Source organism: Apteryx mantelli, chromosome 8, assembly GCF_036417845.1.
Source record: "Apteryx mantelli isolate bAptMan1 chromosome 8, bAptMan1.hap1, whole genome shotgun sequence".
Classification (NCBI taxonomy): Eukaryota; Metazoa; Chordata; class Aves; order Apterygiformes; family Apterygidae; genus Apteryx; species Apteryx mantelli.
Genome location: NC_089985.1, coordinates 13211175 through 13224026, shown reverse-complemented (window position 1 = coordinate 13224026; position 12852 = coordinate 13211175). Strand labels below are relative to the sequence as shown.

General features: G+C 50.7%; 1 protein-coding gene across 2 annotated transcripts; it reads right to left on the bottom strand.

Annotated features, from left to right (window-relative positions):
* Positions 1-274: 274 nt before the first annotated feature.
* LOC106499693 (flavin-containing monooxygenase 3-like) lies at positions 275-10361 on the bottom strand. 2 transcript variants are annotated; one of them, XM_067300668.1, is made up of 9 exons: positions 10262-10361; positions 9937-10074; positions 7997-8185; positions 6892-7054; positions 5536-5678; positions 5128-5327; positions 4077-4435; positions 3301-3373; positions 275-1870 (listed from the first exon to the last, which is right to left on the bottom strand). In XM_067300668.1, exons 2-9 carry the CDS (start codon positions 10066-10068, stop codon positions 1525-1527), a joined length of 1605 nt encoding a protein of 534 aa, XP_067156769.1. In that variant the 5' UTR covers positions 10069-10074; positions 10262-10361; the 3' UTR covers positions 275-1524. The 2 variants fall into 2 exon arrangements, with proteins under 2 accessions (XP_067156769.1, XP_013816677.2); XM_013961223.2 differs by lacking the exon at positions 9937-10074.
* Positions 10362-12852: the final 2491 nt, after the last annotated feature.

Genomic DNA, 12852 nt, shown 5'->3' with positions numbered 1-12852 from the left:
CAAACCCATGCTGATGAACGAGGTCAGCGAGGAGGAGCAGCGATGGGGATGGCACTGCCAAGCTGGCAGCTCGCTGCCCCTGCCCTGGGGGCTCCCCGTCTTCCTTCACCCACCAAGCGTGTCCTCTGAGCACCCCTCAGCCGAGCACGAAGCAAACAGCAGTGTCCTCCGCCTCGGCAACTTGTGGCCTGGCTAGTGACGAGGCTGCAGCCATCAGCTAGCATACGCCGTGCACTGTTTGCTAATTGTGGGGGAAAAAGATCAAAAAGACTGATTAGAAGATTCCACTATGTTTTTATTTGTATTTGTGTTTTTTAGATAGTCAGCACATTCGAGCTCTTTTGACTTGGACGACAGTAAAAGAAAAGAGCTGCTTCCTACCATGAGTGTGCATAACTTGGGTTGGGAGAAGTAAGAGCAGCCATAAACCTTCATCTCCTGGCACCAGAAAGTTTATTAGCAGAGCGCTCAGCCAGAAGCAGGAGGCGCTGAAAAGGGAACATCAGGCTGTCCTTTAATCTCATTTCGAGACCCAGAGCTTAGGATAATAATGCTATTCTGCATTTATTTGGGGCCTCATAAAACTGTGGAGCATTTTGCAAAGCTGACTAAAGTGGTTGCTTCACGGAGGCAAAAAGCCAAGATACCCTGAATGTGTCCTGCAGCCGCAGGCTGCCCCGTGCATTAGCAGGGGGTGGCAATGACAGCCCAAGCTCTGGGGAAACATCTTTCTTTCCAGCAAAGAGCTCTCATGGTCTCAGTGAACAGCTTGTCTAATACCAAGGTGCTTGCAGAGGATTTGACCCTGCTGCAGCACCCGCTCGGGTCGAGCCGTGGCCGGCGGCAGGCTGAGCGCTGATGTCCTTCCAAGGGCCCCGCAGCCGCCGCTTTTGGTTATGCAACCTGAGTTTGGCCCATTATTTTAGCTGTTGGACACAGTTCATCTCAGCTTTCGAAAGCTCGCATGTTCCAGCGAAGTCCAGATGTTGTTCTCAGAGCTGGCAGGCAACTTATTTTTTAAGCTGGGGGGGCGTTATTTTCCAAAAGAAACCTACCTTTTACACCAAAGTATTCTTTCCTCTCAGTATTTTTATTTTCATCTGAAAGTTTTCATTTGGATGTCTTTCCCCACTGGAGGAAAAAACATGGATGTTGGTATTTATTTACTATGAAATTGATTTTTTACAAGTGCCAATTGAAGTAAGCTAGTTTTACCCAAAGGACAAACTTTACAGCAAAAAAAACCATATTGGCTCTAGTTTTCCACTGGGAAATGAGATGGTAGATGGGGAGATTTAAAAACCATGTACCTGTGAGCTATTTTTTGACCACATTTTGAGGGATAAAAGAAGCAGCATTACTAGGCTCAGTATTTACACTCTGCTGTAGACCCAGCTGAGAAGGCTCCCAAGTTTAAAAAGCGCAGAGATTGCATCTTATTTATCAGTGCCATTGGTCATGACCTTCATGGATTATTTTGGGGTAACACCACTTCCCACCTCGCCGCTCCTCACCGAGCATCTCCTACCAGTAAAGGGCAGCGAGGACGGCCACGAGGAGCAGCGGGAGGAAGAGCACCTTCAGCATCGCCAGGATGGGGAAGGTCTGGGGGGTGGCGGGGGCCACCCGCGTCCGCGTGGCCCCCAGTGTTCGGTCCCACTGGGTGAGGATGGCTGTCCGGGCGCCGCTCCACTTTCCTGGGCCTGTCAGCCGAAACTGGTACGGGGTGCAGGGCCCGAAGAAGACCTCCAGCGCCAGCCGCGGGTCCGTCAGCAGCAGCTTGAGCAGGCTGGGCTTCACACCGAGGGGGACGGCCAGCTCATCCATGTAGGTGATATAATCCATCTGCAGCGTGTTGCTGCTCCCGTACCTTCGGGGAGAGAGGAGATGAAAGGACAAGGCTCCTTTGGGCACGTTTTTTCCCTTTTTTGCCCAGCACAGCCCCAGGCTCCTCCTGCAGCACGTGGTGGCGGGAGGAGGAGGAGGTGCAGGAGCTCGGCTCCCCATGCTGGGGGTGGAAATCAGCTCCTGCCGCCCAGCCAGCTCGCTCCGTGGCCTCCGTCTCTGTGCTCAGTTCAATGGGCTGAGTGGCATGGGAAGCCACTCATGGTGATCCTTTTATTTTGCACCTCCCAGTTTTGTGGTGGGATCTGGTTCGAACGGGGAGTGTAAACTGCATAAGGATGCTAAGGTAAGCTGCTACGTTGTGCTAAAGGAGAAAACCTGCTCTTGCCACCCTATGCATGCCAGCGGCATTCATCATTGACTGTCTCCTTTCCTTGTATTTTAAAGGCAACATAAGCCAGAGCAGAGGAATAAGATCCAGACACTAATTCCACTCAAATTCCTTGCTCAGGCTTGGTAGAAGAAAGAGAAAAACTCTGTGCAGGGACAAATTAGTGCAGGAACTTGGCAAGAAACAACAGGAGCCCTCTCTAGTTTGCAGCCTCTCTTTTTCCATGTTCCCTGGCAAACCGTTGAGGCAAGGGACAGAGAACCTGCTCCCACTGGGAGCCCCCAAAAGAGGGGATGGGACACATCCCCTGTTAGCACGGTGGAGGCAACAGTGTCCGTCCCCCACTCTCCCCATCCCCGAGCTGGCTGGGAGCGCGGCTACGTGGGACGTATTCATTACTGTCGTTAATGAAGAAGTCTAGATCACAATACAACGCTGGATGTTGAAACTTCCTACAATGCAACGGTTTCTAAAAACAAAGTAAAACATTGCTTGGACCAGTCTCAGTTTTGACTGCTTATATTCTTATTTTTACTTTGTATAGTTTAAAAATATCGCTTTGCTATAGCATGAGATACACTCAGAGTGGGGGAAAGCAAGACATTTTAATGTAATTTATGAAACCAAAAGGTCAGTTTGAAGAATACTGATGGAAATGTTCTATTTTTGCTGGAGCTTCACTGAACACGAAACACTTTCAAACTGATGTGCTCGGTGATGGCAAACAAGCATTTTTGAACAGAAAATCTTTCCATCAGAAATTTTCCACCCAAATTTGCCCAATACAGGCACTATTAGGGCTAGTAGAAACACATGCACCAACACCAGTGAGAGCTGGGTTGGGTTTCCTGCATTGCAGAGGGGCAACCTGTGGGTTAATGTGTCTGAGACCTGAACGGGGCGTCTCAGAGGCCACCCTTGGAAGGAGCTGCCTTCCTCTTGCTCGCAAGCTGCTCTCAGCAGCTCCCCCAGGGCTCCTGCCCCTGCACCTGCGGGCGGCTGACACAAAGGCAGGGCTTTTGGTACCCCCCCCACCAACAGAGGTCCCTGTGAGCTGCACCTACCACTTGAGCTTCTTCCCCGCCTTCTCATCAATGTCGTCCATCATCTTGCTTATGGTGGGAAGCCTGCACAGCCCTGGAAAGAGCAGGAAGAGTGTCGGCAAAGAGAGAGGATGCCTGGAAGATCTCTCCCACAGCCGACGGGATTTGCAGGCTTCAGCTGAGTCCTTGGGTGCTTCTCTTCCCTTTGGCATGAAGCTCTGGGCTTGAGTCAGTCTTGGGTGTTGGGGACATGACAAAACTAGGAGCCCACAGAAACTGTCTCTGTAGGACCCTGACTGCAGCTGGCCTCCTTATGGCCTCCCCCATCCTTTAGTGTGTGTGACGATGCCCAAGCGGCTCTTCTGCCCCACTGTGAGGACCTCATTGCCATTGGCAGTGGACTGAAAAATGACCTGCTCCCATGGGGCAAGGTACCCCATCACACAGAGACTGGGGAGGTGGCTTTGTAACTATGAAATAATAAATGATGTGGAGAAGAAAAAAACACACACAAAACCCCCCTATTATCAGTCTTTCCTTGGGACAGAAACTTCCACTCGGCTTCTTCTCTCCCTCCGCCATTACGCTGTAGACATGCAACACAGTGCATCTGTTTTTGGCACAATGATACCTCTGGCAGGGAAGCAGAAATAATCACCCAAGGACAGGGAGGGATGAGGAACCTTCTCCAGCGAATTTGCTATTAAAACTGGTAACCACAGACTACCCCACTACTGGCAAACGCTAGTTCCCGTTAGGAAATAGACTGCTTGCCCAGGATGTACCCTTCCACCTACCCTGAAACACCTTAACTGCCCAGCGACACTGGAGCTCCGATGTTGGGATGATGGATCCAAAGGACTGGACCAGCCCAATGACGGCCATGGTTGGCTTCTCCAGCTGAGGAGGGATGATGCCTTTGTAGAGAGTGACCTCATTGTTCCTGCTTTTGATGATGGACTCATCCTCCATGAAAGGGTAGGCATAGCTGTAGCCAGTAGCGAAGATGACCACGTCAACATCCTCCTGCACAGTCCCATCTTGGAACAAGACAGATGTTTCTCTGAATTCCTTCACATTAGGCTTCACCTTCACCACGCCACACGCAATGCGGCTTGGGAGGTCATCATTGAACACTGGCTCTTTACGGACAGTCCTGCAAGGAAACGGGCAGTGGGGCTGTCACACACGGGGAGCTCCTGCGGCCAGCCAGAACAGGCATGCCAGGACAGGCATGCCGAGCCCTGCACAGTGGGCAACTGATTGCAGGGGAGTGCTAAATCCAGCAGTGGCCTTGCTATTTCTGGTGCTGCTACTTTCCTTAGCCCTTAGAAGACCCTGTGTGCAACACAACAGGTACCGTACAAATCCTGGGTTTGTGTGAAATGCTTCAGAACAGCTACTCGGGGCTGCAATTGTAACAGAAGGAGGAATTTAAAAGGCTGCAGGGAATAGTTAAGGTTGCAAACTGAATGTTTGACTACTAAAAAACAAAACAGGCAAGATTCACCTCCCTAAAGGCAAGCTGGGTGCAGGGGCCTTACCTGGGCTCCATCTGTGGGGGATGAGCACTGCTACCTCCGGGGACACCTGGCTGTCCTGTGAGACTGGCCTGATGCCTGGGCTGACCCACCACCCCCAGCAGCCCCGCTCCTCCCTGCTGGTTTGGCCACTTCCCAGACACCTAACAAAACCTGGGACAACCTCATCCCGTGCATCCAGAAGCACATGAAGCAAAGGAGAAGAGTCAAAGGAGCTTGGTGCTGTGGTCAACCCCTGCCACGAGGACACGTGCCCCCAGTGCCCTCTCCTCCGCAGGCGGTTTGTGGACAGACCGTGCACGCTCACCTGTTCACTGGCATGAGGCCAAAGTTCTCGTGCTTGAACGGCCAGCTCATGCTCCTCACGTATAGCCAGTCACTGAGTGCCCTGGGAAGGATGTTCCCCAGCCAGGTCCGAAAGCGAGTGACGATCACCATGTCCCATGGGTAACCATGCTCCCAGACACGACTCATCACCCACGAACCACTTCTGGAGCTCAGGTAGACCTGGGGGAACGGCCAGGCAGGCATGAGCCACCCTGCAATTGCCATGAGCATCCTCGCACAGTCAGAGCCAGCTCTTGGAGGCCATGGCAAGGAGCATGAGCATATGTTGGAGCAGGTGGGGATGGGCTGTCCTGGCCTCCCAGCCCTGCTGCGACCCCTCTCAGCTCCAACTTTCCCCTCCCCCACCGTGGGGCCATGGGCTCCATACCTGTGATGCCACAGTGCTGAGCTCCACAGCAATGTCAGAGCCTGAGTTGCCCAAGCCTACCACCAGCACTTTCTTTCCTCTGAATTTTTCTGGCTCCTTGTACTCTCGGCTGTGGAAGTAGCGGCCTTTAAACTTCTGTATTCCTGCATGGAAGAACAGAAAGGGAGTTAATTCACCCCAGGAATGAGAAGGAGAGGCTGAGCTGAGCCTTGGGCTCTCCCCTTCCCGCAGTGTATTCCAGCAGCTACTGCTGTAGTATCATCTCTTTGAGGCTGTATTATAGTAGATGTCTCCTTAGCACAGAGGGATGCTGCATCCTTAGTCTGACAGATTTTTGTCTCTGGGTTCATTCGATGTTTAAACAGAAGGAGAGGGACCCCAGTGTGTGAGCACAGACTTCCACAGAATAGTTAGGGTTGGCAGGGACCCCTGGAGATTGTTTGGTCCAACCCCCTGCTCAAGCAAGGTCACCTAGAGTAGGTTGCCCAGGACCATGTCTAGTCAGGTGTTTAATATCTCCAAGGATGGAGATTCTACAATTTCTCTATGACCTGGGCAAGCAGCTGTGATTTCTAGAGCTCCTGAGAACAGGGTCCAAAAAGGTATTAGACCAGGCCCTTTGCTTTCCCCTGACCCAGTCTTCCCTTCCACCAAGCAGGGCCCAGCAAAGCCCAGGCTGCGAATGTGCGCAAGGCTGTTGAGATGCCTGGGCAGCAGCAGCAAGGAGCTGTCATCTGGCAGAGAGGGAAGCTGCCCTGCGAGCATCACGTGTCTGTCATGTCCTTGCAAATCAAAGCCCAGGGCTCTGAGCATTGGCTGGCAAGAGTTCCCGCATGGCTGGCAACACAGAGAAATGAGGCCCCGCCATCGCGCCGCCAGCACCTGATGCCCCTCTGTCCTCCAAACAGCCCCCAAGCACAACATGTTCATCACCAGAGAGTTTTTTTCCCTAAAAGATTGACTGGCTGCTGAGAGGCAAAGGCTCTCTGCTAATGTGCATGACATCTGTGCTAAAAGTCATGGGAAAGTGCCAAAAAGAAAGTGCTTTACAAAATCCTTTCAGGAAAAACCTTCTGTTAAAGGAAACACCACGAATTCTTTGTATTCTTTTTTTTTTCAGGGAAAGATTAGAAACGTCTCTGGTAAAAATGTCCTTGCTTTGATACGGTTTACACACTGAGGTTTTTTTTCTTTAAAAAACAGGTTTTGATTTCTTTAATTGAAAAAAGCAATGTTGATCATGACGATAACATTCTCTTTAAAGCTGAGAAGGCTTTTTTTGCATGGAAAAAGAGTTTGATGGAAGACGTTTGCCTGACTGTGTCACGTTAGGTGAATCATACAGACGCAGCTTACCTGGGAAGTCAGCAATGGGGAGATTTGGGTAGACGTGATGCCCAGAACAGATCATAACAGCATCAAAGATCTCCGTCTCTTCTTTCCCTTCCTTTTCCGTAACGACTTCCCATTGCCCCATAACAGAAAAGTTGGGGCTTTTTTTTATCTTGGTGACCAGGGTCTTAAATAAAACAAACAGATCCACGTGTATTTGTGGTGCAGATAAAAAGGGTTGGAAAAGTTAATGCTCCAGTGGGATTCAGGGGTCCTGGGGAGTCCAGGGGACATTTGCCTCTGCTCTAGGGGAGCACATAGACCCATTTGCGAGAGTGGCTCCGAGCTCAACACAAACCAAGCCATGGACAGGAATGGCTGTTTCTTGGAAAATGGTCATAAAAGATAAATAAATAAGTAAATAAAAGAACTAAAACTTGCAAGAAGAGTGTGGCTTTTTTTAAAGATTGTTTTTGTAAGATTGTTTTGCTTTTAACTGTATTTCCATTCCATTACAGTTTTCGTAACTGGGATCCTTAATACAGATCAGAAAACAACAAAAAAACAGGAGAAAATTCCCCCGGTTCGACTCTACTGTGGCCAGATGTGTCTTGCCTCCCCCACTCAAATGAAAGGTCACAGAGCTGGCAAATATTTCAGATGGAGCAATCTGGCAGTTTCCCAGTGCCTCCTAGCACCTCCTGTGCTCTTGGGCAGAAGGGTTTTCAACCCGCTCCAATAACAACAGTTATTGAATAACTTGGAGCAGACTCCTTCCGCGGGGCTCGTCCCCTGCCCTCTCCGCGTGCCGTGGAGCAAACAAAGCCCGGCACCGCTTGCGTGGGGTCTGCTGTCCCATGGACAGATATGCCCCTGCCAAAACTGCTGTTTGCATGGAGAAGACAGTGCAGAAGTGACACTTTTCCCTTGTTGGCTGGTTATTTAATGCTACCCACTGAAAAGCTGAGGAGGCCCCACCTAACAAAGCCAGCCCAGGCAGGATACTTTTCCCCAGGACTTTTTCTCCCCAGATTTTTCCTCTGTGGCAAGGAGACCTGAACTGACGTCCCCCCGCCCAGGCACCCCAGCCACTCACTGCCCTTGCTCCTCCATGCTCCAGACTTTCTACCTTGAAGCGGATATGCCGGAGCAGATCGAAGTGCTCAGCGTACTTCCAGATGTACTCGTGGAGCTTCGAGTTGTGCATGTAATTGGGGTGATCGTCAGGGAAGGGGAAGTCGTGGTAGCACATCATCTCTTTGCAGGAGTTGGTGAAGACGGTGCGGTAGATGCTGGCTCGGCCCTCCTCGGCATGCTCCTGGAGGTACACAGTAGGATGAAGGGGAGGTGGGTGAGACTTGGAAGACTCAAGTTTTGCGGGCTGGTCCTAAAGAATCACATGCAGTATGTCCCCCTAATAACCTCAGAGAGCACTATTTATCCGGTTAGTGTAATTTAATCTGCATTTACTTTGCAGAAACATAAATTATGATCTTGTCTCTACTTAACCTTGCACACACATGGCAACTATTTTAAAGCTGAAACACCTCTTCTCATAAACAGATGCAGAGTTCAAAGTAATTTTTCTTTCTACTTAGCTGGAACACGCATAGGCCATCACAAGTGTATTGCTCCAGTGCATAATAACAAAATCCAAACACCATCCGTGTCAAAGAGAAACACTTCATCTATCATCCTACCCTAAACTCGCTATCCAGGCCCCTGATCCTCAAGGCCAATGGCTCACAATAATGAGAAGATCATATTGCAAGACATTTCAAAGAAAAAAAGTTGCTTTAAAAAAAACCTACATTTTTTTTAAGTTGTCCAAATAAAGGTCTAGAGGGATGGTTCAGTTTGTTAGTCTTCCTCAAAATGAAGGTGTTCAGGTGAATGCTTTGCTGAACCTGCTGAATCTACATTTTTTTCAACCCAAAAGCCTTTTGGGTTAGAAATTACACTGGCTCTTCCAGAAACCATCGCCCCCTGCCCTCATCTCCAGTCTGGAATCAGGGGAAAAGCGCAGCGCCATTAAGGGAGTAAAACAGGTAACACCTGATGGGCACCAGGGGCATGGGTGCAAGGCGGCAGCTGCCCTGCTGCGCTGAGCACTGACAGCTCGTGGCAGGTAGGGTTGGCACCGTGCAGGGGAGGGAGCGAGCCTGGTGGGCGCTGCAGCGGGTGAGCTGGGGAGGAGACGAGAGTGTCCGCAAAAGCACCGCGGCTCCGGGGATCCGGCCGCTGCGGAAAGCCTCTGAAACTCCCCGGCTGTTGGTCCCTCGGGCACATTTTGTTTTCCTGATTGCGCAAGGACAGCGAGGAGCCCTGCCAAGTGCATTTGCTTTGGCCTGGCTGCAAGGCTGTCAAAGGGTTTGGCTGTGTTTTACGCAGCTAAAGCCCCCAAATGCAGGCCTCTCTGGGGTCCGGGCTGTACCTGAAACGGGACGGTGGTCCCCAGCCCCTGCAGCAGCCTGTCTCTGCAGGGCCGGCATCCGGCTCCTGCGATGCCCGTGCTACAGTGACAAGTGTCAGGACAAAACGGTGCGAGTGCATTTCCCCTTCCTCGTGGCTCTGATGCCAGAGTCGCAACAGAGCTGGGAAAAACGCAGCAAGGTTTACATGCTGGAAAATTTGGATGGGGGCTGGCCAAAAGGTTACCAGCTTCCTGACAATTTAAATAGTTAAATAAATAAATAAATAAATAAAAGATAAGGAATATTTTTGACTTTTTCCTTTTATGGTGATATCCTGTACGGAAATACTCTGTTTCTAAACATTACCAAAAAAGTATTGCCATCCTCTCTGGAGGACTGCTCTGGAGCCCAGGAAGCCCCGGGACGCAGCGGCCGGCGAAGGGGCGAGGCGCGCGCGGCGGCGGCAGGGCCGCGGTGGGGATGGCAGCCAGGACGCTCGGTCCAAGCGAGACAGGCAAAAGGCACCAGCTGGTGCAAGCGGTCTCAGCACCTGACCTGCGCCCGTGGGCCCCGTGGCACGTGGGGCGAGAGGGCTATGGGTCCTACCCGCTAACTGGCCAGCTTTGAAATTGTGCAGCAAAAACTCCCGGCTCACCGTGTAGTGCCAGAGCCCCCCGATGTCCTCGCTCCTCTCGAAGCAGGTGGGCTCCAGCCCGTCCTCCCGGCAGCACCGGATGGCGGCCAGCCCGCTGACGCCCGCACCGACGATCGCCACCCGCCGCACCATCGCGCCCTGCGCCGGGGCGAGAAAGCGGCCGTTGAGCCTGCGCGGTGGCACCGCGCCGGGTGCACGGGGCTGCACACACCCCCGGCGATGCCATTGCCCATGGGGACAGGGCCACCCGCCTCGTCCCCCTTCCCAGCCTCGGCTCACTGGGCTCCCGCGATATCCTTGGAGTTTCCCTCTGCTCCACTCTTACCTGCTCCCTGCAGTCCCCAGACACGTGCGCAAGAGTTCAGGCAGGGAGGGAAACCGGTGGCTTCCCCGGTACCGCTGGGTGCTCAGAGGAGAGATCGAGGCTCAGGAGGAGTTCCCCTTCTAGAGCAAAGCTCTTTTATGCACCGTGGCACGGGAGGCAGGGCCAGAGCCAGGAGGCTGTTTCAGCGAGTGACTTGTGCTATTTGGACTTTAGTAACCCTGCAGCTGTAACGTGAGGAGGAGCTGCTGGCTTGGAGCGCCGAAATTAGGAAATAAAGCACTAGAGTGAAGTTATTGCAAGGTTGTGCCTGGGGTCGCTGAGCAGCAGCAGCTGCCTCTGGCCAGCCGGACTAGCAGTCTTGCTCACATGTGCACACACGCTCAGACCCCGTCTGAAACCACACCACGATGCCCACGGTGTGAAGAGCAGCAGGTAGGGCCAGGCTACTCGACCTCCCCAGGTCCCCTCCCAGTGCTGTGTTTGCACCTTGGCAAAGAGGGGAGCTGGCAGTGCCCCCCATGACACAAGCCGGTGGTGCTGGTGGCTCCCACGCCATCCTGTTCGCCCTCCACTCCCCCCTCGCCTCGGGCAGGATCTCGTTGCAAAGCATCTGACTGTGTTGCCGTTTCTTCTACGCTTGGCGAGTTGCGCGGGCTGAAGATGGAGGAAAACAAGATGAACAGATGAAGGCAGAAGGACAGTGCTTTCTTTGTAGGGGCCACCAAGGAGACTGTCTAGAGGGGGGTCATCCACCTAGTGATCAGCTAACCAAGGTGAAGGACAGAACAAAAATGCAGGGATAAAGGGTCAATTACCAAGTACGGGCAGAGTAAAGGTGACTGTAGGAATGGCAGACCAGCAAGGAAAGCTATATTTTATACACCACTTTTCTGTCTTGCCTCTGCGGTCTTTACAAGTGTTGGCAGAGCTGTGCCATTCACAACCACGTCATGCAATGGCCCAGGTTTCCCAAGCACAGGACTATGAGTAGCTCACTGACTGGGTTTAATTTCCATGCAATCTGTTACTGACACAGCTTGATCTTTTTGCCCAACAACGGATTCTTTATGGCTTCAGTCCTGCTCAACTTATTATTTTTTTAATGTTGTTTTAAGTGCTGAAATGTCACAGCTCACCTGCTTAAAATTAGATGTATGCTGAAGCAACCTGCCCAGAGCCAGGTTTGAGGATCAAAGACCTATAACTTCAAATTCATATGGACCTTCTCTAAGCCACCTTGTGATGTTGCCTTCAAATCCCCAATTCTCATAAGTGTTAAAAATGTTTTAGAGGATATCTGTGGGAAAGGACATAATGCAGGCAAGCATGGAGAAGTTTATTTGCAAATCCAAACCCATCTTTGCACTCTTCATCTAAGTCTAATTGCATAAATTCATCAATCACATCCTTGCCTCCAGAGAAGCTTTGTGGGAAAACAGTTCAGCTAGTGAATACAGACATCTGAAAGTCTACTTTAAGCTGTTGCTGGAGTCCCTAAAGCTGTCTAAGATGGACTACTAATTCATGCTAAGTTGACTTGAAATAAATTAAAACAGAATGCAAGAAAAATGACTGAACCACCAAACTGGGGAAAAAATGCTAATTTTTCACTACTTGGCAATTGTTCTGGGTTTTCAAGGGAACAATTTTGGAGTCATGGTTAGATTGACTTCATAAATTGTCATGTTGGCTTTATGGATTATCAGATTAGAGGAAGACACATGGACCCTCTCCTGCAACTCCTGCAGAACATGAGCTGGAGGAGGAGGACTTCTCCTGTGAATTAAAGGATTTGTCAGAAACACCCAGCTGTGATGAGAACTATTGTTTTGTTTATTTTCAAGCAGGAAGGGTGAGCATTTATTGAAATAACTGTTGCCAGTTCACTATCACCCCCAGAATTTATCAAGCATTTTAGATTTAGGAAAACACCAGAGGAATTACATTAGCTGGAATCTTATTTCTTGGCTGAAAACATTTGACTCTTAGTGGACTTTGATGGATTTGAGTTGCACCCAACAAGTCAGGTCATTGCATTCAGTTGATTACAAAATGCAGGGGTATGATTTTCCTTTGAAGACAGTGCGTAATTTTTTCCCAGCCTCACAGTGTTATTCCACCTGTGCAGATGATTGATCAATCATGTATTTTTGTGTAGCATACGGGTTTTCTCTCTCCCACACTTGACCTTTAGAAACCAGGCCAGGGTCCTGGCAAGCTCCAAGCCAGAGCTACCATCAGCATGACCCTCTCTGCCAGGTGAAGATGCACTGCTAATTGAGTGGCCATTTCACAAGCAAACACAAGGAAAGCAGAGGCTTTGCTCAGGACTGCTGGGACTTGTGACAGCAATAGGCAAGACCATCCTAGTGCAGAGGGAAGGGAACAAAGGTGCAAGAGTAAATCATTTACCCAGAGTGACACAGCAGGAGAGCATCAGAAATAGGAACAGGCCCTGGACCTCTTGACTCATCATTTCCCAGTTATTTTCCTCATTTAAAAAAAAAGAAAGGAGGAAAAAAGATTTTGGACTTTTCTGCCATTTTTCCTCTCCAGGTCTTTCCTTTCTGAAGGCAGAGAAAAGGCTGCAG